Here is a 26,173-nt window from a genome sequence, read left to right on the forward strand (position 1 = left end):
ACACTTCCTTTGTGGAACGAGGTCAAAATAATTGACAGAGATGCAAGGTGGAGGGTCAGGCGACTCAAGGAGGCAGCACATATGCTAAAAAAAAAAAATTACTAAGAAAACCAAGTTTAGTAGCACTTGGGAGCCTTTAATTGTAGAAAACACAAACATTGTACACCCTTAAAAAGGGAGATAATCCCCTGTCGATCTTTATTAGAGTTGCCTCCCGTTTGTCAAGCAACTTTTTCACAAATATGAAACTATAGCCATAAAATAGAAACTAACTCAAAAATACAAAAATATCTATGGAGTCAGTAACTTTTCTCTTACTTTTCCAAAGAACAATCAACATGCTTGAGAATGGTCAAAGGCCAATCTGACTAAAACATTGCACAAATAACACTCAATATGAGAACAATCATCCGACCAATACAAGTAATATTCAGAATATCATGTGTTGGTATTCAATCTGAAAACATTCAGGTTTATCTTTTTACTCTCACCTTTGTAAATGCCAGCTTTTCTCCTCTTCTGATGAGGAGCATTTTGCTTTGAAATGCCATGATATATATATATATATATATATATATATATATATATATATATATGTTTGTTTTATTATTGAAAAAATATTTTTTCAGGTTCATTTATCACACACATACACACACATACATACACACATTATATATATATATAGGGAATTAGACCGGAAGTTCAGAAGAGCAAAGTTTAATTTAATGTAATAATATTTTAAAGGAACATTGCTCATAGTACTGTAGATATATAATAAGCTCAATAAGTATATTCATCCTAGAGCTATTGTAATATTGAGGATAAAGATTAATAATTGTAAATTATTAATCAGTTTTGAAAGGAATAACAAGACAAAATCAAATTGAAACATTTCCGAAACGATCGTACACTCAGTTTGATTTTGTTTTGTTATTCCTTTTGAAATTTATTCATAATTTACAATTAGTAATCTTTATTAAATTTTGTGCCATAAAATTATATATATATATATATATATAATTTTATGGCACAAAATTTAATAAACGTTTTCACAAGAATAAGTAGTCATAATGAATCAGGGGGCAATATTACATGGTAAGGAAGGAAAGAGAATGTGAAAATAACTTTACTCCTTATCTTTTTAATTTCATTTATATAATTGTACAGGACAAAATCCTAAACTAATGAACTGATCATTATGAATTCTGGAATATTCTTGGTAACATGGTGAGTAAGATGGGAAAATTAGGGGATGAATGTATCTAAAGCTAGGTATATTTCTATGTTTATATATTTCTATGTATACAATTCACTCATAAACTAACTGATCATTATAGATTTTAGAACACAGCTGTTGGGCATAAGCGTGGTTAATATGAACTATATTTAGTTGTGTTTTATACAAATGAGGCACAGCCCTTCATGTAAATTTAGATACCTCTGATTTTTTATGAAATTTTAACAATAGATATTAAATATAAATTAAATATTGTTTCCTTTAATCAACCACCAATAGCTATGGCTACTCTTCAGCTTAACGTTCACAGGGAACATGAATTGGAACAGATACATCGAGGGCATTGCCATGGATGCTGCAAGGAAAGTGGGTTCTCTCTACCGTACTAGAAAGTTACTTATGCCTGAAAGTATCCTATACCTTTATCTGGCTACAATTCACCCATGTATGGAGTATATCACCGGATACACACTTGAGAGCCAAAACAATGAAATTCGCCCATGTATGGAGGATTGTTGTCACATTTGGGCTAGTGCATCTGCTGCCAGTCTCTCGCTCTTGGACAGGGTCCAAAAGGGAGTCACCAACCTAATAGGTCTAGAACTGTCAGCCTGGCTTCAGCCTTTCTCCCATCAATAAAATGTTGCATCCCTCTGTTTGATTTACAAGTATTTTAATGGTAGATACTCCAACAAACAAGACCTTGTACTCCCCTAAATGTAAATACCTCTGACAAACCCGACAAGCAGCAAAATCCCACCCCTATACAGTAGAGATCCCCAGATGCCAGAAAGTCTTCTACTCTAATAGTTTCTTCCCCAGAATTGCTAGATTTTGGAATTCCCTACCTGCTTCCCCAACTGTATTGATATTCGGAAGTTCAAATGTAAACAGATACCTTGCTGCTCAACTCCCTACATAGTATCCCTGCAATTATGTCCCAAATAGTAGCCCCTACAGTGGCACTGTCCCTTGTCTGGGATGAAAATGCAATAAAAAATTTTTTTTTAAATTCCCCAAATCTCAATTTTTTAAGTACTTTAAAGAGTTTTTAAGAGACATAACATTGAAAATTCAAATATTTCAGATTTGCATTAAAATTAATTGATAGTCATTAGGCACTAAATAATCAAGAATCTCTAAATTTTAATTTCTTTTTAAGACCTGTAGCAGCCGGCACTCGCTACAAACACAAGCAGGAGCTAATTCTCACGATTCGAGATTTGAAATCCATTTCCACCTGGCTTGCCCAATCACAAGCCAGCTCTCAATCATGTGACCGAATACATAAAAGGCGAAATCTGAAACCCTCTTCCTTTTTTTCTTGCTGCTTTGCCAGCAGCACACATCGCTGAGGGGCTTCGGCCCCTGGCCGAACGAGAGTACAACAAGCTAACAATGGCTCTCTTAACTACCATTTATTTCCATGTGCAGGACCCAACGAACATTCTTTATCATGCTACAGACCACTTTAAGCTCACGCCTTAAATTTAAGACATTTTCTAGAATAAAACTCATGAATGGATTTTAATCAAAATTGGAATAAGAATTCTAAACATAAGGTTCAGTTGAATTACATCTAATGTTTCTGAACTTCGGAGATAAGGACTGATAATTTGGATTATTCCAACTATTGTTCTCTATTGAGTGTTATTTGCACATCATTTCAACTGATGTAACCTCCAACCTTCTTCAAATGTATCTATCTCATCAAACTCAGGAATCTTGGCATAATGGATAAATTACTATGTAAAATTCAGTTGTAAATGACACTCTTCTGGAGGCTGATGGTTTAATCCCAATGATATGAAGAATAGAGTTGCGTCATGGCTGACAGAACAAAAGCATGCTACCTCTGTGGATTAAAAGGTTTCCTTCAATATTTTATGTAGATTTCCGAGTTTGACAGATACACCTGAAGAAGGTTGGAGATTAGATGGTCTGAGACATTGTGGGAATAACAGAGTAAAATCAGTAGTCATAATAATCTAAATCATTGTATGGTAAGGCGACATTAAAGTGGTGCAAAATTTTATGTTCAGAAAATTCATTTTATCTATCCTGGGACCGGTATTCTTTAAAGTCTTTCTAAAAATATCTTTTTCCATGAAATAATCCTGAATGCTAAAATACTGCTGTACAAAAATAGGGAAAAATGATACCTTCACAAATGGAGTTCGCTGTAATACAACCACCAATTGTTTTTCTGTACATTCATATACTGGAAAAAAAGAAAGAAAGAAAAAAAAAACACTTACAAAACTTAATGTAAAAAGACAAAATGGATTTAAAGGTTTCAAAATAGATGTGATCTTGGTAATTGCCATAGATTTAAAGAAAAACTCTTAATTTTGATGATGTTAGCTAAATATCAGTCTACGTAGGATGTGATGTTATAACTCGATATTTTATGTTTTTGAATTTTTGAGATAAAAATTGATTCTTCAAATTATTTGCATTATTCAGACGACAGTTTTCATCTTGGGTGTTATTCACATAACATTTCATTCGATGCAACTTCCAACCTTCTTCAGGTTTATCTTGTTGAACTCAGGAATCTGCACAGAATTTCAAACCATTTATTTAATCCACAGAAGTAGCATGCTTTAGTTCCATTAATGAAGACAGGGTAGAAGTTTTAAGCAATTTGAAATTGTATTCTAAGTATCACCCACACCGAGGATTATCACAAGTGAATTTTAACTACTATTTTATCGAGTATGCAAATAAAACACTAGATAATGTACTCAAAATGAGAACTAGTCCAAATAATGCAAATGATTCAATAGATATATCCAACCTAACATAATGTAGCAATATTTTAATGTGGATTAGGGTTAAAAATGGAATTTTCCACATGAAAGTTAGATTAAAGAGGAATTTTCCATTAGAAGATTAAGTTAAAAAATTAAGCCGTCATGGTAGGAAGTCTATGTGATAAAAACATTGATTAGACATTAATTACTTAATTAAATTGGATGCATCTGAATTTTATATAGAGATAAGTTATGTGTTGGGAAAGATTACACAAAAGTGTCATTTTAAAAGATGGAACATCGTGGCAGCTTTACAATCTATCCAAAAAACATTTTTTTAGCTTGTGAACTGCACATACAGTAAGCCAAAGTTATCTTCCTTGAGTGTATATTTTTGGTATCAACACAAGAGAGCGTTGCCCGGGTGCTTGTAGGTGTGTGTTGGGGGGGGGGGGGTAAAGAAGAACAAAAAGGAAACTTAACCCTGTTTAAATATAAAAAAAAAACGATAAAAAACAGCGATTTTAAAAATGGAAAAAAAAAATAAGGAAGGGGGCTTGATGACAGGTCGGCTCAAACCTAGTGACTTGAGGCTCATAGGCTAAGCCTGAACGCCTGCGCTACAGCGACAGTCAATGTAAGAGCAATTAAAAAGTGAATGTCAAACATCACGATATTCCCCAGTTTTTAATGAGGTCAAATCGTTTTACTGCGGGATAGTTGACAGTGACGTTTACATCCGGTTCGAATCCAGTTTCGCTGTTTTTATACTGAAAAGTGAAACCAACATGCAGCGATCCGAATATGTGAAATATTTATCTTTTGAAAATCGGGCAAATTAAATAGACAGGCAACCCCCGTTGTCAACTCGTAGATATTATCATTTAGACGTGATATAAAAAGTTTTAAGAAGAAGTGAGTCGACCGATCGCTTCTCAGAAAAAAACCTTTCTCGGACATACACAAAAAGCGAACATACATACATACACACATTTTCGCTTTTATATATATAGAAGATATATATATAAAAAGTGAGAATGTGTGTGTGTGTGTGTGTGAGGAGAGCTCTCAACCTATATACTCAATGAATTTTTGATCTAGACTTGAAATTTGGTATATAGGGTATTCAGACATGTTGAAAACTTTTTAATCCATTTTCATTCAGAAAAAAGGGCTGCTAAGGAGTCAAAATTGAAAAATTGGTATTTGGGGGTCATTGGATTTTTATCTGTTTATCAACTGTTTCATGACTGCACATGCAGGTACCATTCATATGGCAGTTTCCTTATATTGAGAAAAAGTAGGTTTGAAAACACTTAAAAGATCATAGCAATCTAACTCACTGTCTTTAGGTTTTGGTTTCGATCTCAGCTCAAGTATTTTATTTTTTACTTATAAAAAGTAAACTGTTTAGAAAAAACATAATACTAGCATGCACATATCTCAGTTTTTTTCTTTATTTTTTTAAAGGAATTCAACATTACATTTAATACAGGGCAATGCCAGATACATCTGCTAGTATATTATATATATTGTTCTGTATAAGAGTGTGCAAACTCATTCTACCCACACGGTGGTCTTCTCTTTTCAGCAAAATTTCCAAAGCTGTTTGGCATCTGATTAGCTTTCCTTGTGAGCATAACTTTTAAAAACCTAGATGGCTTTATTTGTTGGATCATTTTTTTTTCTGGTTGAGGATTATGATCAATGAACCATGTGACATTGCTGTAAACTATTCTTTGAGTGGTGTGTCGCATCAAAATTCTACGTAAGCAAACTTTACATATTCAGTACATTCGCAAATTGCTCTATTTTCTTATCTCTGCAACATGCGTGTTTTCGTATTGTAATGGGGATAATTGCTCCCTTCATTTAGTTTTCCTTTTCAAAGTTTCTTTGTGAACTCATTATGTATTCGTTAAATCATCGCCCGACAATAGGAATCAATATATTCAAGCATAATATTTAATATTAACTTTATATCTTTCTTCCTCTCTCAAAAAAATTTTTTTCTAGAACTTTGGATATTTCACTCTGGAATCTTATGCAGCATATCCATTTTACATTATAAATGGATATGCTGTATAAGATTCCAGAATGAAATATTCAAAGTTCTAGAAAGATGGATACAACAGTTTGGTTCCTGTTCAGAATTCTCCCTATATTAAAAAACAAAAATAAAAGAACACTTGTATGATGTACATACCTGTGACAAAATAAAAAAAAAATCATATTCCAAAAATCATATAAATTGATCAAGTAGTTTTATTTAAAATTTTTTTTAATTATTTAAAAAACATTTTCTTTTTGTACGACATAATCGCGTTGACACACCGGTTCTCATCAGATCACCGAAGTTAAGCAACGTTGAACCTGGTTAGTAACAGATGGGTGACCATTTGGGAATTCTAGGTGCTGCATATGCTCTCCGCTTATCTCGGCATCTGTTTCCAGTTGTCCTGAACGTACACTTCACTTGCCACTGGTATTTAACAATGTCTACTCAGGAAAGGTATGGTTGGAGATTGCGCACCTCCTGTCACAAAAATTTCATGCGCAGACACCCCTAAGTGGATATCCATAGGCTGTCAAAGACTGAAGGAGCCTGTTGTTTATTTTTAAATACGAACATCCAATATTATGAGTCACTAAGGATTGTGATGCTAGGCATTTTGACCCCCCCCCCAAAAAAAAAAAAGAAAGAAGGGAGATAACAATAATTCATACTAGATTTTTGTTGTAATGCCTACAAATTCACATTAATTGCTTAAACATGATTTTCTTTATAAAAATAGAACTACTTGACTAATGTATGTGATTTTTCAAATACAATATTTTTGTTTTATCATTGGTGTATACATCATACAAAGTTTTCTTGATTTTTGCTTTTCAATAGAAAATCAGCTAACAAGATTTAATTCCCAACAACATGAAATTTTGACCACCATAAGATTTTGAAGTCTATCTTCCGTTTTTTTTTTGTTTTAATCAAGGGGCATAACTCTGGCCTGTTTCTACTAAAAGGAGATAACTATCGTCTGCCAATAATATTAATGTAAGGAAGATCAAAAAAGCATTTTGGAGTGGAAACAAGAGAAACAAATAAAATAGAAACCTTCGCATCCTGTGACTAGCGAACAAGAAGAATGGGAAACAGCAGAGTAAGGATTATTTCCAACCACAGGCAGAATACTTTCATCGTAAATATAACCAACATTGGTCATCTCCAAAGTGGACACGATTAGGTCTGCGGCTAATTGACCAACATTGCCTACAGAAACAGCAGCCTATTCAAGAAAGACAAAAAAGAAACTTTTAGAATTTATTTACTTTAGGTTCTTGTCCAGAATTCCACCTATATTAAAAGAAAAAAAATACATAAAAATCTAGATGATGTACATATCTGTGACAAACAAAATTATCATATTCCAAAAATCACGAAATTGATCACATAATTTTATTTTTACAAAGAAAATAATTTTTAAGCAATTAATGGGAATTTGTAAGCATTACAACATGAATCTCACAAGTTTGAATTATGTTGACTTATCTGTTTTTTTGGATAGTTTTCAAAATGACAGCCAAGACATCTGTTCTTTGGTTACTCATAAAATTTGATTTTCTTATTTAAAAATAAACTACTTGATCAATTTACGTGATTTTTAGAATATGATACTTTCATTTAGTCAAGTTTATGTACATCATATAGATTTTTCTTTAGTTTTTTTTTTTTTTAATATAAGGGAAATTTTTGACAAGAACTTTACTTTAACAATAGCAAATTAAATATTTTTCAAACTTACCATTATTTGAAATGTATTATCACCAAGTTGAGTGTGAGATTTAGTAAAGGTTCATGCAAAATAAGCCAAAAAGAGAATAATACATTGTTCTAAATTCCTCATATAAGTAGAATAAGATTTCAGACTTCCGAAAAAGAGAGTGTATTTTCTCTAATGTTGACTAGAATAATTCAAGGGAGATAACTCAATGGGTGGGAATACCAAGTGCTGTAGGAGAACTCCACCCAGGTATATAAAAAGGTACCAAGATTGCTGGGAATTATAACTCGCAACAGACTAGTGCCCTATCACTGCAATCCATTTCACTTGATGTTAATCTTCATTTTCACATTTACCAGTTTGAACAACAGATACACTGCGCACATCAGATAATCACTACTTACAACAACTTGTGGGAGAATATTCACAAGTTGAACAGCTCATAATCAGCAGCAGCCTGACACTTGCTGAATTTATTTCAACCGAAATATCTCAAACAACTTGTTGCAATATTTTTGCCCTTTTAATGGGGTATGATCCCACACAGTCGGACGATTCTATTTATAAACGATGCTGCTAAGAACTGACGAATCAAATTAATTCACGTTCTGCTACCAACCAATCAGAAACCAGAATTGCTTCATAAATATTAAACCTTTTCTGGAGCAATTTCACATATTCTTTCCCGGGTTTCGACACGGTAAGAATATTTTGTTCTGTGGAACTGTCTACTACAAACAAGTCACCTACCAGGACTTGTGTGTAACAGCGAACCATCTGAAATTCAAAATGGCTTACACTTCTAGAGGTTATGCGCCCAGCGTGCGTCTTTATTTCGATGGATCCAAATCAAAATTCGAATTGTGGCAAGTTAAATTTCTGGGATATCTACGAATCCAAAAGCTACACAAAGTACTAGAAACACAACCTGAAAACAGAAACGACCCCGACTTCATTGAAAAGAACGCAACTGTCTTTGCGGAATTAATACAGTGTTTAGATGACCGAAGTCCATCACTGGTAATGAGGGAAGCCCTGGACGACGGCTGCAAAGCATTAAACATATTGAGAGAGCATTATTTATCAAAAGGAAAACCCAAAATTATTTCTTTATACACTGACTGACCTCTCTAAAACGAATGGATGCCGAAACTATTACTGATTATATTATAAGAGCCGAGACAACTGCAAATTCTTTAAAAATGTCTGGTGAAGTTATAAGTGACAGTCTGTTAATTTCCATGGTCCTTAAGGGATTACCGAGTGATTTCAAACCATTTACCACCGTGATAACCCAGAAAGAAAAACCCATGACTTTTAGCCAATTCAAGGTGGCACTCAGAAGTTACGAAGAAACTGAAAAAATGATCACAGAAAAAAACGAATCCACAAATATCATGAAATTTAAAAATACACACATAAAAACACCAAAATCGAATTATACCCATACCAGGAATAAAAAACGCAACTTTGCCAGAAGCAGGTTTTTTCCTAAGAAAAGTACAAAAGTTATTTGTTATAATTGTGGACGGCCTAATCACAAGAGTTTCCAATGTAGATACAGGACTCAAAATGGCGACTACATTAAAAATATAGAGAGCTCTGTTAGCAAACATACATTTTTATTTTCGTGTACATTTGAGGCTTCAACAAACAATGATAATTTTCTTGTCGATTGTGGGGCCACGGCACATGTGATTACAAAGGAATCTGATTTTATCAATTTTGATCCCAACTTTAAGCCACAAAATCATTTTGTAGAACTAGCTGACGGGAGTCGAGTCAATGATATCATTTTGAAAAGAGGCAATGCGAAAATCTCGCTAAAGAACAATAAAGGTGAACAGTGTTTCTGTATTCTAGAAAACGCTCTTCTAATCCCCAAATTTAAGCAAAATATATTTTCTGTACAAGCTGCCACAAAACAAGGTGCAAATATAAACTTTAGCCCCAATAAATCAAAACTGGTATACCCGAATGGAACTGTATTCGACATTAAAGAAAATGGAAAACTATATTATTTAAATAGCGTAGTCCCATCAAAAACCGCCTGCCATGATCTACAGACATGGCATAAAATTCTTGGACACTGCAATATTCCTGATATCAAAAAGTTGCCGACTGTAGTTGATGGAATGCGAATACAAACATCAAAAACCTTCAACTGCGACGTCTGTACGCAAGGGAAAATGACAAACTATCAAAACAAGATACCAGACAAAAAGGCCAAAAAAATCCTATCAATGGTGCATTGTGACTTGAACGGTCCCGTAGAACCGATGGCCAGAGAACATTATAGATATGTGTTGAATTTCGTAGATGACCATTCAGGTTTAATAATGGTTTACTTTTTAAAGAACAAATCTGATACCCTGCTAGCAACTAAGAAATATCTAGCCGACATGGCCCCCTACGGTGAAATCAAGTGTATTCGCTCTGACAACGGTACGGAATTCACCAATAAAGACTTTGAACTTTTACTAATTAACCATCATATCAGGCATGAGACATCAGCTCCTAGATCGCCACACCAAAACGGGACTGCTGAACGTGCGTGGTGGACACTTTTTGAAATGGCAAGATGCCTACTCATTGAATCAAAACTCGCTAAAGACCTCTGGACGTATGCACTTATGGCAGCAGCCTATATACGCAACAGGTGCTTTAAAAAAACACTATCTAAGACTCCATATGAATCTTTCTACGGTAAAAAACCAAATTTAAGCAGAATGCATATATTTGGTTCAACTTGCTTCGCATATATAGAGAAAAAGAGTAAATTGAATATTAAAGCCGACAGAGGTATATTTCTTGGATACAATAAAAACAGTCCAGCCAATTTAATATTTTTTCCCGAAAAAAATAAAATAAAAAGAATCCGGTGTGTAAAATTCACGGACACGTTTAATTTTACAGACGAAAACCTGCCATATGAAGAGGATTAAATTATATTACCTCAAATAATTAGAACAAACGAAAACAATAAAAATGACGGAGACGAGAGTGTCCATGATGATGATGATGATGATGATGATAAAGTCGAGAGATATCCCAAAAGAAATAGAAGATGACCCGATTTTTTTGTGGTCGACAATAGAAAAGATTATCAAATCGACTATTGCTATTCAATGGAAAATGCGCCAAAAAGCTTCAACGAAGCAATTAATTCAGAACATTGTGAAGAATGGAAAATTGCCATGAAAAAAGAAATAGATGCCTTAACCAAAAATGATACCTATACGGTAATGCCTCTCCCAAGAGACAAACATGTTATTTCTACCAGATGGGTCTTTACAAAAAAGAGTACAGCGTCAGGCATAGAGAAGTACAAAGCAAGATTTGTTGCTAAGAGGTGCTCTCAGATTTACAGTAAAGAATACTTTTCTACGTTTTCGCCGACCACAAACCTAACGACAATCAGAATTTTAATGCAAGTCGCATCACAATATGACCTAAACATCCATCAAATGGACGTAAAAAATGCTTATTTGAATGCCCCAATAGACTGTGAAATTTATATTACCCCTTCAGAGGGATTTATAATGAAAAATAAAAATAGCGTGTGGCGACTTAACAAGTCATTATATGGTCTAAAGCAGAGTGCTCAGTGTTGGAACACAGTATTCCATGATTATATTATTAAACAACAATTTGGACAATGCGCTGTAGACACCTGTTTATATACCCAACACAAAGACGATAAACTACTGATTTTGGTTTTATGGGTCGATGATATTTTAATCGCATCAAATTGTGACATAATGTTAACTGATGTTAAGAACAAATTAAGTAAAAGATTCAAAATGACCGATCTAGGCAAAATATCCTGGTTTCTGGGGATAGAATTTACTCAAAGCAAAGGACTTGTTACGATGGCTCAATCGAGATACATCGACAAAATACTATTAAAATTTGGAATGGGAGAGTGCAAGAAACGCTCTACACCGGTCGAAAATGATATTAATAAAAATATACACACAGAATCTGAAATAATAGATGACACACAATATCGCGAGATTATAGGTAGTCTTATATATTTAATGACTGCAACCAGGCCCGACATATGCTATACAGTAACAAAACTGTCACAAAAATTGTCACGACCGACAATGAAGGATTTGGACAGAGCTAAACAAGTCCTACGTTATTTAAAAGGAACTAAGGAGCAGGAGTTAGTATTTAGAAAATCAAGAAATCCCCTAAAATTAGAAGGTTTTTCGGATTCAGACTGGGCAAGCGACGAGGACCGCAAGAGTGTATCTGGATATTGTTTCAGACTCTCAGAAAATGGGCCTATTATTTCATGGAAATCTAAAAAGCAACAGATTGTATCTCTCTCTACGTGTGAAGCAGAATTTATCGCGATCACACACACGACCCAGGAAGCACTCTACCTTAAAAATATCCTGAAGACTATTTTAGAGCCAGAATTGATTACAAGCCCCGTGGTAATTAATTGTGATAATCAAGCCAGTATAGTCTAAGCACAGAGCACGGATGATCAATCAAAGATCTAGGCATATGGATATAAAATGCCATTTCGTAGAAAGCGAGAGATCTAGGCATATGGATATAAAATGCCATTTTGTAGAAAACGAGATAAAGCTACAACGTTTTTTCTCAAAACTTGTTGGTGAATTCGACTGAATATTTTTTTTTTCACTGCCCTGTATGTATATAGATTTCTATATATTAAAAATAAAGACCAGCGAAGATCCACTTATGAGAAGGCTATTACTTTTTTGCATGAATATCAGCGGAAAACCCTAGGGATAATGCTCAGTATATAGATTTTTCTATATATAAAAAGAAAAAAAAATGGTCCTGGACAAGACGTTAAACTGTATCCATTTTATTTTGTATTAACACTTTAACCTACTAATACTTTTGCTTAGAGAGAAAAAAAAAAAAAAAAAAAAAATCTTTGTAATTTTCCTTTTTGACGTTTGAACACAATTAAAAATGGCGTCTTTTTAAATGCTAAAATTCTAAGATCCAAATGATTTCTAATTTTTGATATATCTAAGTAGATATAAAAATATATATTTATTTTTGAGCAGAACAAACACAAGGGACTTCCCCATTATAAAAATAGGGAGGATGTTGCAATATTTTTGCCCTTTTAATGGGGTATGATCCCACACAGTCGGACGATTCTATTTATAAACGATGCTGCTAAGAACTGACGAATCAAATTAATTCACGTTCTGCTACCAACCAATCAGAAACCAGAATTGCTTCATAAACCTTTTATGGAGCAATTTCACATATTCTTTCCCGGGTTTCGACACGGTAAGAATATTTTGTTCTGTGGAACTGTCTACTACAAACAAGTCACCTACCAGGACTTGTGTGTAACAGTGAACCATCTGAAATTCAAAAGGGCTTACACTTCTAGACAACTATCATAGTACAATCTTTTAAATCCTCTATATTATTACTAGGGCTACGACAACAGAATATTCTTTTCATTGTTTTGACTCTCGAGTATATATCCGACAGTTAGACACAGTTAATCAACGGAGAACCACATCACTCTATATAAAAGCATCTAAGATACCAACGGATACACACTCGAGTTAAAACAATGAAAAGAATATGCTGTTGTCCTAGCCGTAATCATTACCTTCAGATGTTTGTAAACAAATGTATACAATTAATAATTACATTATTAATTTATTTAATACTAGCAGACGATTATATTTTAATTAATATAAAATTGTTATATATCTATATATTTATAAAAGTGAACGTGTCTGAGTGTGTGTGTGTGTACATTTTCCAACGCAATAACTCTGTCAATTTTTAGTCTACAGACTCGAAATTTGATATACAGGGTACTGAGATTTGGGAAAATCTTTGTAATCCGTTTTCGGCCAGAAATTTGGCTGTTAAGGGGTCAAAGTTCAACGATTTGACCTTTGAGAACTCTACCAAACTCCTCCGACAATTTTGGGTCTAAACACTTGAAATTTTAGATATAGGTTCCTTGGACATGGATCTAACTTAATAACTTGATTTGAGCCCAAAACAATAAATGTTAAGGGGTCATAATAGGGGTCAAAGTTTAAAAAAATTGACTTTTTTTTTTTTTTTTGCTCACCATACACCTCCAAACACCCGGGCAACGCCGGACTGAAATGCTAGTATATCTATAAAAGTGAACGTGTCTGTGTGTCTGTTTGTGTATCTGTGTACATTTTCCTATGCAATAACTTTGTCAATTTTCAGTCTACAGATTCGAAATTTGATATATAAGGTACTGAGATTTGGGAAAATCTTTGTAATCCGTTTTCAGCCAGAAAATTGGCTGTTAAGGGGTCAAAGTTCAACGATTTGACCTTTGAGAACTCTACCAAACTCCTCCACCAATTTTGAGTCCAAAACAATAAATGTTAAGGGGTCATAATAGGAGTCAAAGTTAAAAAAACTGACCATTTTTTTTTTAATGCTCAACATACACCTCCAAACACCCGGGCAACGCCGGGCTGAAATGCTAATTTATTATAAACAGAAATACCATAGGTATTAAATGTAACGTTAAATTCCTTTTAAAAAATGAAGTAAGAAAAAATGGAAAGAAACCGAGACATGTGCATGTGAGTATTATGTTTTTTCCCCATATTATGTTTTTCCAAACAGTTCACTTTTTGCAAATAAAAAAAATACTCAAGTTGAGATCAAAACCAAAATCTAAAGACAGCGAATCAAGTACAATAACCATTAGGCCAGTTTGACATGATCTTTAAAATATGTTTTCAAATGTAATAATTCTTAACATAAGGAATCTGTTACATGAATCATTCACGCATGCGTATACATGAAACAATTAGCAAACAGATAAAAATCTAATGACCCACATGTACCCATTTTTCAATTTTAACCCCTTAGTGGACCTTTTTTCCAGATGAAAACTTGTTAAAAAGTTTTCCACATGTCTGAATACCTTATATACCAAATTTTAAGTCTATAGATCAAAATTTGATAAGTATATAAGTTGAGAAGTGTCCTCACACAGACACACTTTTAAAGATATGTTGATTCTTCTATAGGCATGTATGCGACTAATAGTACAAAAACAAAAAAAGAAAATGCAGATTTTTTTTTTTTTTACAAAGGAGTTACCACTTATCAAGGCCCAAAAGCCACCCAAGGATAAGGGCTAATAAGCATACAGTGGTCAATGGGACAATGTCGTAATAATTGTTAGTGGAAATTTGATAAATTGGATTACTTAAGGGGAACGGCTCATCAAGAACTTGAAGACGACCATATTGTAGTCAGCTAGAAAGCAGGCAAATGGAAGAGAGTTCCACAGGCGTGCAGTTCTAAGAAAGAAACTTTGTTCATGGAATCTACATTTAGGTTTAGGCATGGATAAAGAGTCGGGGGAAATTATTGCTAGTGTTTTTAGCTGTTTCTCGTGAAAGTTTGGCGAGCCATACAATAATGGTAAAATTTCCACAAGGGCTGTGACACAACGGATAAAAGTCCTAAGTAAATTAAGTTATAAGTAAGTCTTTTGGATGTTGATGGTTCAATCATCTGCATGGGCAATACTAAACAAACAATGACAAATTACTTAAGATTTCTGGTCATGGCTGATGGAACAAGAACATGCTACCCCCCCCCTCCCGGGAATAAATAAAGGGTTCCATTTGAAATTCTATAAAAATTCTACTAGGTCCACAAGATGCACATGAAGGTCAAAGGTTACATTAACTAAAATATCTCGAGATTAATATCCCAAATAAGAACAGTAATTTAAATAATGCAAATAATATGAAAATTTCTTAATGTTCTTTGAATGTTTAGTAGCATTTGGGAGCCTCTAATTGAATGTTTATTTTTTTTTTTTTAATTACCGTAGAACCCCGGGACACGGTGGCCTTAGGATATGCTTTTTTTTTTCGGTTACGATGTGGAATACAATGTTTTTCTGGACCCTGTTATGATATTTGGCCTGCTTTATGGTGTCCGTTATAATGTTATTTAGTTATATACATATGTATTATATACTGTTCTGAAATTTGTTACTGATTTTTAATGCCATATCCCAGGGTTCTACTGTTGTCTAAAAAAAAAAAAAATAATAATTAAAAAAGGTTCTATCTCCACTCAATACAGACCTAAAACCCATATTAATTATAAACCATTGCACTGCGGACTGTTTAGAATTTACTAAAACCCCAAAGACAAAAAAAAAAAAGAAAAAAATGTTCAGAATAATCTGAGTTATCTATATATTAATACGATAGCGCGTGTTATTTTGTGTGTCACACTCACATCTTTTTTCTTCCGAGTGACTTGTTTAATTGTTATGACCTTCCATTTCTTGTAATAAATAATTTTACCAAGAATTCTTCATAAGTTTGGATTTCGGTTATAGCTGATTGCACTCAAGTAATCTATTTTATTATAAATAATTTTACCAAGAATTCTTCATAAGTTTTGGTTTCGGTTTTGATTCAAGCTAATGCACCCAAACCATATGGATATATTTTTTATTTTTAAAATCACAATTTTATAATATATAAGAATCGATAGACCATTAACTCTATAATAATATATATGATATCTGCATGAATTAAAATATCATATAGAAGCATATTTTACAGCCGGGCTACGTTGGGCATCCCTGCTAGCTTAGATAAATACTTTTGCAGTTTTAACAAAACGGCTACAATAATATCAGGGTGTCTCCATTCAAACTGAACATCCACAGAATGTCAACATCAATATATTACATATGAATGAGTTCACTGTGGAATTTTCACAGGGCTCGCTAATCTATATTATTTGTATTAATCAAACTATTGTTCTCATCTTATTTGTGCAATGTTTCAGGGAGAAATCAAAAAGTTGGGACTAGCTGATCATAAAAAAAAAGTACTAAGCAAACCAAGCTTAGAGATTAGTAGCATTTGGGAGTCTCTAATTGTAGAAAAAACAAACATTGTACACCCTTAAAATTTTGGCAATGGAAAGAAGATAATCCTTTGTTGATCTATTAGAGTTGCCCCCCCCCTTTGTTCACAAATACGAAACTATAGCTATAAAATAGAGACTAACTAAAAGAATACAAAAATCGCTATAGAGCCATTAACTTTTCTCTTTCTTTTCCAAACAATAATCAACACGTCTGAAGATGGTCGAAACCCAATCCGACCAAAACATTGCACAAATAACACTCAAGATGAGAACAAAAGTCCGATCAATACAAGTAATATAAACAATCAGCCCTCATCTAAAAAATTCAGAACTTTAATCTGAGTTATCTCCCCTAAATTATATAAGATTATCTTCTTTGACTTATTCTAGTCAATGAGAGAATGCACTCTTGTTTGGAAGTCTAAAATGTTATTCTCAAGATGAGAACAGTAGTCCGAATAATTCAAATGATATGAATAAAATTTTTGTGCAATTATAATTTTTTTAACGTTGGTGAAATCCTAAATAAGTATAAAAAAAAAAGTTAGCTAAACTTTTTAACAGCTAAGTTTAAGAAAGAAAACGTTTCAAACAGGGAAGTTAAAAAATAAAAAATATGCATCATTCAGTACAAAAAAGAAAAAGAAAAGAAAAAACAAAGAGAAATAAAGCATCTCATTATAGAAATAAATTGGCATTCTCCCTTTCCTTATTTATGGGGCAGACTTTTGTGATGGTACAGTACAAATAAATATGCACTGCTCTATTATGGAGGGCTATTTGTAGAACCTCAAAATAATAATAAAAGAAAAAACAATGGGGCATTGAATCCATTATTAACTACTTAACACTATTGATAGTCAACTGAATCTAACGAGGCCATCATATGAATCATCTTTTCTTGATGATTTCGTGCCAATCATGCGTTACATGCGTTTGCAATTCCAAACATATATTTAAATCCTTTACATTGTTTGAAGATTGCAGTTTGAGATGACAAATTATTTGATTCAACCTTTGATCAAGCTAAGACAACCAAACTGTGTTTCATTCATTGTTAATTCTACACAGTGCAGGTGCTAGGGACTCACGTCTCCCTCTCCCTCAATTCAAATCTATGGTACAGGATCCCCTCAAACAAATTATAATATATATTATCTTTGTAAGAAATTTTTGGAATCACAAAAATTAAGTAAATACATAAAATCACAACATTCAGAAAATTATCTAATCTACATAAAGAAAACAATAGATGAATATGTGTCTACGTAAAAATATTTAACCAATAAACTATTAAATTACTCGTCACATAACAGTGAAATTAACAGGAAATAGTAATCATACACCAAGGATGGTTTATAATAAGTAAAATCTTTGTTTGGATGGATGATGTGTACAGAAATATGTCGGCAAATTGAAAGGCAAAAATGTTCATTTCAACTTACCAACATATTTATATTACTTTTGCACAGATATAAATTCAATTCATTTCTTCAAGTCGTTTAATATCTTATTTCTTGATATCATTATCGGTAGGAAACATGACTGAAGCGCTAAATGTTTTGATTTGGATTCTAGCTGATGGCACGAACTCATTTTTTTTTTTTTTAAATCAGTACTATATATAAGGTACAATATAATATTCAATAGAGAACTAGCTCTGTAATAATAAATACGAAATCTGCACGAATCAAAATATATTTACTTGTATTTTATGACCCTGCAAGCCTTAAATAATAAAATTTTCATTCAATGATAGGCTGCATACAGAACTCGAAGAATATCCGTCCGATGATAAATAAAATAAAGAAAGCGGATTTTGGTTTTACTTTCAGCAGTTTTCTAACTTTCACTTTCTTTATCTTATCCTTTAGTTCTCATATTCCATGAGCAAAGTTTCTAACAAAAAAAAAAAAGAAGAATTGCTGATTTCTGGGTCAGAATTTATTTCATCGAACACTTAGCGTTGACAAGTTTCTGACCTTAAAATACTATTTTTTTAGCTCCTTACATCAAGTCTAGAGAAATTTCCATAAAAAGAATCTCTAATAGAACAGTTTTGCAATATTTTTATGCCTTCTTATGTGGCATAATCGTGTTAGATCACGAAAGGTTTTTTTTTTTTTTACATGGAACTTACTACTTATCAAGGCCGAAGGCCATTCGAAGATAATGGTTAATCTACCACTAGTCTCTCCATCTTGGATAGAGTCCAAAAAGGAATCCTCAATCTAATATATCCCACTTTATCAACTAAGCTCCAACCCCTGTCCCATAGCTGCAATGTTGCATCTTTGTGCATGTTTTGAAAATATTTTAATGGAATGTGTTCTGATGAACTTGTCGTACTTGTGCCCCCTCAACGTATATATATATCCCTGACAAACCTGCCTAGCAACAAAATCACACGCTTTACTGCTGAGGTCACTATGCCAGAAAGCTTTCTACTCTAATAGTTTCTTCCCTCGAACAGCTAGACTTTGGAATTTTCATCCTGCTACCCGTTTCCTGACTATATTGATATGCAGAAGTTTAAATGTAATGTAAACCAACATCTTGTTAATCTTTCCTAGGCATGGTCCCAAATAGTAGCCCCTTACTTCCAAGTGGCGATATATCTCGTTAGGGGTGAATGTGAGAAAAAAAAAAAAAGCAAAAAAAAAATATGATAATTTACCAAAATTCCACGAGTCTGATGGATATGTGAGAAAATACTATAACCTGGCACCCTCACTCTAAAAAAAAAAAATCTAGAGTTGACAACATTGGTTCATGCCACAGACAGTAGCCACAAAGTGTCTGGGAGGATAGAAGTATCCAAGCCTTTACTGAAAGGGTTATGGATAAGATTAAAATCTAAAGGAAGAGGGGGCTTATTTTCACTCAATTTTCATGGGTGTTATCGCACTGGTAAACGGCTGGTGCGATAATACATAATGAATTTTAATGATTATGTAAAGAATCAGAGAATTCTAAAAAATCAGACTTCAGGCGAAACCACTGGTTTTTACCAGCAAAAAAATGACAAGGAAAAAAGAAAAAAAAGGACATTACGTGGTCAAGCAGGAGAAGGAAAGTGCACACCAGGGAAGATGGATGTGTGAAGTTGAATGCGAGAAAATGCTAGCTATGACTAGTGTCAGGTGGTGGAGCGAGAGACTTTTAAAAAGCACATGTTAAATGGCAGAGCATTTTAAAACACATGGACATGCGAAAAGACTTTTTTAAAGATAATGAAATGCGTTATTGTTGGAAGAACCACAAATAAACGCATTTCATTTGCACTTTTAAAAAAAATGCTGAGTCAGATTTTTATTTTTTCATTTTTTGTTTGTTTCTTTGCGACGGTACCAGACAATGTGTGGGTCCAAGTGTAATGTAATGACACATTTCAAGTGTAACATTCACATTACAGAGAGCCTTTCATTTTTATTAATGAGTCACCACTTATCAAGATCAAAAGCCACACAAGGATAAGGCTTGCTGTGATGGACAGATTGACAGCTGAATGAAAAAGAATGAAAATCTCCACATATCACTCACTAAAATAACAGCCAACCCTGAAACAAGCAATTCTTCCCCCATTGTCAGAAAAATCATTCATGGAATATGAGGACTAAAAAACAAAGCTACTCTCTATCAATACGGCTCCCATGGAACTCACTTGCTCCTTTGAGAACTCTTCTTTTCTAGTGTTTGTTGTCCAAACATCCAGCTCATCGGACAAACCAAAATCACATCGACACACCAGTTCCCGTTAGATTACAGAAATTTTGTGACATTGAGCCTGGTCAGTGATATGAGACCAGAAAGAGAAAGACTTAAATTAAAATCAACTATATATGGTTTTATTTATTTATTTTCATCACCTATGTTTGAAACGTTTGTTTATTCTTAAGATGTTAATACAAATATGTAACAGTAAATATTGGACACCTCGTATATATATATATATATATATATATATATATACACGCGGGTTTTTTTATATTCAAAAGTAATGGACTAATGAATTCAACGAGGTTGTTAGATAGTGCTCAATAAAAAGAGCTGATAATACTTGTTTATTGTTATATAAACATGCTCACATCCCGCTGCTACAAATAGCCACTTGTTTCAATCAAACAATAGATATCATCAGGCAGCGACTTGACTATTCAAAAGTTCAATGAATAACCAATAAATAGATTATTCATTGAACTTTTGAATAGTCAAGTCGCTGCCTGATGATATCTGTTGTTTGATTGAAACAAGTGGCTATTTGTAGCAGCGGGATGTGAGTATGTTTATATAACAATAAACAAGTAATATATATATATATATATATATATATATATACACACACACACACACACACAAAGAATATATATATATATATATATATATATAGTATAAAACTTTGTTGAAATTCAAAGACTTACATTTTTTGTAACTTTTGTTTATTTCATCTTGGATTTCTTTATTACAGCCGTTTCGTTAATGGGATGGCAATTTTATGATTTTATGTGTTCACGTAAATTTCGAGTAAAGCTCAATGTATCTATTGTATAGGTACAGAGCATATGTAGTACAAAACTTTGTTGAAATTCAAAGACTTACATTTTTTCTTTTATATAACTCTTGTTTATATCATCTTGGATCTCTTCATTACAGCTGCTGCGTTAATGGGATGATGATTTTATGTTTTCATAAAAATGTTCTTTCTCACAAACTCCTCAGATGTGATTTCCATCCGATGTTACCAACAAAAAGTTAATTTTGTACATGATAAACCTGGTGCGTTCGTTTAGGGGAAAAAGAATTCCAAGGAATTCCAAGAAAAGAATATATATATGAGAAATATGTCGTGGTTTGCTTGAAGCATTGTTTAATGGATAAAAGGTGTGTCTGACAGCATAGATACAGCACTCTCTCTCGACACTAGTGCACAAGTGCATGTATTTAGTGACTTCAATGTCCACCACAACAACTGGCTTGGATTTTCTACTTGCACAAACGCAGCTGGTAGCACAACACATAGCTTCTCTATATCTCATTCCCTATTACAGACAGTTACATTTCCAACCCGTTTCCCTCACCAGCAAGAACAACATGCATCACTTTTAGATCTGTTTCTGACCACAGTTCCCGATGATTGTGTTACGAATGCCCACAGCCCACTTGGGAATGCTGATCATGTAGTGATAATAGTTGAAATTGCCCTAAACTCTAGAGCCAAAATGGAAGAGCCATTGCTCAAAACAACGAGATATTATAAAAAGGCTAACTGGGAAGCCATCAGGGATCTCAGAGACACCCCATGGTGAAATATCTTTTCACTTCCTGCTGAACAGTGCGCACATGAGACCACTAAGTGGTTCAAAACAGCAATTGAAGCAGATGTTCCCACACAGAAGTTTTATAGCAAGCCCCACTCTCCCCAATGGTTTACTTCTACTTGTGCAGCTGCCATCGCGCAAAGGCAGCATGTGTACCGCAGATTTAATCGACATAAGCCCAGTTCAAACAGACAGAAGTATATAGAAGCCAGAAATAACTGTAAGAAAGAAATAGCAACAGCTAAGAGAGAATTTACTGAAACAATCAAAAAACGCATCGAAGTACAGAAATTAGGAACCCGTGACTTCTGGAAAATCTACAACAGTGTAGTAAATAATGAGCAATCAATAATTCACCCACTATCCAACAATCATGCTCAGCAACTGAGAAGGCTAACATGCTTGCCAGTCGGTTTGCCTCAAACTCCACACTGCTAGCCACTCCCTCCCTGACTTTCCTTTGCGGACAGACGCCACACTAGACGATCTGAAAATCACCCCTTCTCAGGTGCATGCTATCATAAAAAATCTTGACACTTCAAAAGCATGTGGACTTGATCTCATCCCGGCTGTGTTCTGCCAAAGTAGCTCCAGTTCTCTCCAAACTTTACAACAAATGCCTTAATGAAGCTTGCTTTCCTGCCTGCTGGAAATCTGCTTCTGTGGCACCAGTTTTCAAGAATTCTGGCGAAATAACTGACCCAGTAAATTACCACCCCATTAGCTTCTTCCCACTTTTCGCCAAAATATTTGGATCCATAATTAACCAAGCTCTAGTCCATCACCTTACAGATGCTAAACTTCTGACTGACCAACAATATGGATTTAGGCAAGCCCATTCCACGGCAGACATCCTAACTGTAATCTCTGAGCATATATACAAAGCATATTGACAAAGCAGGGGAGGGTAGATCAGTAGCTCTAGATATATCTAAGGCTTTTGACAGGGTATGGCACGAAGGTCTTCTCAGGAAAATCAGGTCATATGGTATCACTGGAAGAATACTTAACACAATTAAATCCTTCTTAGATAAGAGAAAAATCCAAGTTGTCATCGATGGTCGTACATCCAAACAATATGGTATAAATGCGGGAGTGCCCCAGAGGTCTATCCTTGGACTTCTATTATTCCTGATATTCATAAATGACGTCCCTGACAAAATTGTCTGTGAGATCGGAATATATGCTGATGACACCATGCTCTATAACAGACACAACAGGAAAACAAATGAACACATATCTAGAGAAATGGCAGAAACACTAGAGGACGACATCCAATCTGTAGTGGAATGGGGACAAAAATGGATGGTCATATTAAATGCTGCCAAGACTAAACTGGTTTCCTTCAATAACTGCAAGAAACCTTCTCTACCAACAATAGCAATGGCCAAAGACTCTTTATCTGAAAGTACATCTTTTAAACTCCTCGGCCTAACGTTCACAGGAAACACGAGTTGGAAAAATTACATTGAGAGCATTGCCAGGACTGCTGTGAAAAAGGTAAGTTCTCTCTACCGTGCTAGAAAACTACTAACGCCCAAAAGTATCCTGTACCTCTATAAGGCCACCATTCGCCCATGTATGGAGTATTGTCGTCATATTTGGGCTGGTGCATCTGCTACTCTCTCACTCCTAGACAAGGTTCAACAGAGAGTCCCCAATCTGATAGGTCCTGAACTGTCATCTAAACTTCAGCCTCTGTCCCATCGACGAAATAAGTACTTTAACGGTGAATGATCTGACGAACTGCAAGCACTTGTGCCCCCTCGAGGTAAATACCCCCGACAAACCCGACAAGCAGCTAAATCACACCCCTTCACAGTAGAGATCCATAGAGGTAAGAGAGACTTCTACTCCAGTAGTTTCTTCCCCAAGACAGCTAGACTTTTGGAATTCCCTTCTGGGTCCCTGCTTCCCCAACTGTGCTGACATGCACTGCAGAAGTTCAAGTGTAACGTGAACCAACATCTTGCTGCCCAACTCCCCACATAGTACCCTGTAGATTATGCCCCTGATAGTAGTTCCCTACATCAAATTGGCAATGTGCCTTTTGGGGTGAAAATGTAATTTTAAAAAAAAAAAAAAAAAAAAAAAAAAAAAAAAAAAAACAAATATCATAATGACGAATTTAGGTAAAAGTGGCGCAAATGAAAATATAAACGTGATGATTCTTTTAATTTTCCTTTTCAAAATAATCTCCGATAAAAAGGCTAAACTGCTTAAAAAAGATTAAGTTCGAAATTTGGCCTAAAAAACGTCGAGTAGTTCCAAAATGGGGGATAACGTTGCATTATCCCTTACAAATATTTACAGATTGATATTTTTCTTTTTTTTTTTTTTCTTTAAATCTGATAGACTAGTGTTTATTTGATAATAATCCGAAAAAAAAAAAAAATTAAAAAAGATGAAAATAAGAAAAAGGGTGGGGGGCAAGTTTTTTCAGGTCCACCAAATTATTTTAGCGTATTTGTTTTGTCAACTAAAAGTTACGTGAAACGTTGACATTTTTTGATTAGGGTTTTTTTTTTTAATCGTTTCCGCCTCAAAGGAGTTTTTTTTTTAAAATGAGAACAAAAATTGTAAAAAAAAAAAAAAAAACACACACACAAACAATAATGCACAATTGCACAAGTGCCAATTTACATGACTCAACTAGGAAATAACCGATTTTTTTTTTTTTAATGTTTTTTAGAAACTCCGCCATGACTAAAACATAAATATATAATAATGTTACGCTGGTTTGCAACAAATTTAATTTTTATTAAAAAAAAAAAAAATCAAACTAAAGAAAATATTTTCCAAATAAAAACAAAACATTTCACGAAGTTTCGTATTTCTTCGTATTTTTTTTCAATTTCATTCATTGCATTTTTTTTTCAGTTTTGAACAACAAATGAAAAACACTATTTTTCGTACGTGACTTTGCAAAAATAAAAACAAGAAACATTAAAAAATACAAAAAAGACGAAGGATAAAATAATCATAATTTACAATTTAATTCATTACACTTACCACTACCAAAGAATAGCCATTCCATTCTTTGGAATGGTCTTTTACTTTGGTTTTGTTACATGGAATATAAAACATTTCGGTGTTTTATGAGACTCAAAGTTTTCTTTTTCAGAGGGTTTCCATTTTATATAATTTAACTGCTGAATATTAGGAGACCACGCACAGGAAAGGGCTTTATTTGAACAACAACCAGTTTACTTCTATCTTTTCTTCTTCTTTTTAATATAAATACGATTTTGTATTTTATAAAAATTTGAAAACGTATTTTATTTATTTTTTTTTTGTATTATTTGTATTATTGTTCTTATTGTTAGGTTTTGAAGGGTTTAGTATAAGAACAGAACAAAAAGAGAAATATGAAATACGATAGGATTTATTGACTCACTCTTACAGCCCGCGTGGGGCTCGATTACATTACATTTTTTTTTTGTCTCTCGTTCCAAAAGAGTTCAATAAGAGGAAAGAGGGTTAACAGTCCAGGGGAGGTAATTCCGATTATTCCACATCCCCCTTTCAAGTCCCAAATTCATAGTGAAAGTTTCTCTGGTGATTGAACTTTTCTACCACTCTTTGTATATTTTACTTTGGGACTTTCGGAGTTAAAGGATTGGATATCCTCGTGTACAGTTGATTGCACATCTGTCTGGTTAGTTTGTTCCGTTAAATTATTGTAGCTGCACTCAGGAATGTCTCTGGATGCATTTGGGAAGGCAGACAATTCTGTCGGTGCAGCTATTTGAGGAAAATCGATGTGCTCATTTCTTTTTCGACGATGGTTTCTGTTTCTACGAAACAATCCTGAGTCCGTTTCAACCAGGACTGATCTTGGAGTAACAGTATCTACCACTTTGGCTGGGCTCATTTTGGGTGTTTTCACCCAAACTGCCTGTCCTTGGGTAACAGGGGTTTGTTCTCTAGTTCTATGACGTTTATCAAAATACAACTTTTGTTTCATTTTGACCCGAGCGTCTGCTTCTTTGAATTTTTCGACACTTTGTTGATAATCTTCATTTTGGTGAGGAAGTGCTGGAATTCGAGTCCTGAGTTTCCTATTCATCAACAATTCTGCGGGACTTTGGCCATGCTGTAGTGGAGTAGTACGGTAATTAAGTAAAGCAATGTAAGGATCCTTTGACT

General features: G+C 34.0%; 1 protein-coding gene across 1 annotated transcript in view; it reads right to left on the bottom strand.

Moving 5' to 3' along the window:
- LOC145284461 (proteasome assembly chaperone 2-like) overlaps positions 1–25,193 on the bottom strand; it is a 47,004-nt gene extending 21,811 nt beyond the window's left edge. Inside the window, exons 1-3 of the mRNA XM_080133288.1 lie at positions 25,037–25,193; positions 7,109–7,280; positions 3,400–3,458 (exon numbers count right to left, since the gene is read on the bottom strand). Coding sequence (XP_079989414.1) covers positions 3,400–3,458; positions 7,109–7,280; positions 25,037–25,111 — 306 coding nt within the window. The 5' untranslated portion in view covers positions 25,112–25,193. The remainder of the gene's footprint in view (positions 1–3,399; positions 3,459–7,108; positions 7,281–25,036) is intronic.
- Positions 25,194–26,173: the final 980 nt, after the last annotated feature.

This window comes from Euprymna scolopes, chromosome 9, assembly GCF_053919585.1.
Source record: "Euprymna scolopes isolate OS-2025 chromosome 9, ASM5391958v1, whole genome shotgun sequence".
In the NCBI taxonomy this organism is placed as follows: Eukaryota; Metazoa; Mollusca; class Cephalopoda; order Sepiida; family Sepiolidae; genus Euprymna; species Euprymna scolopes.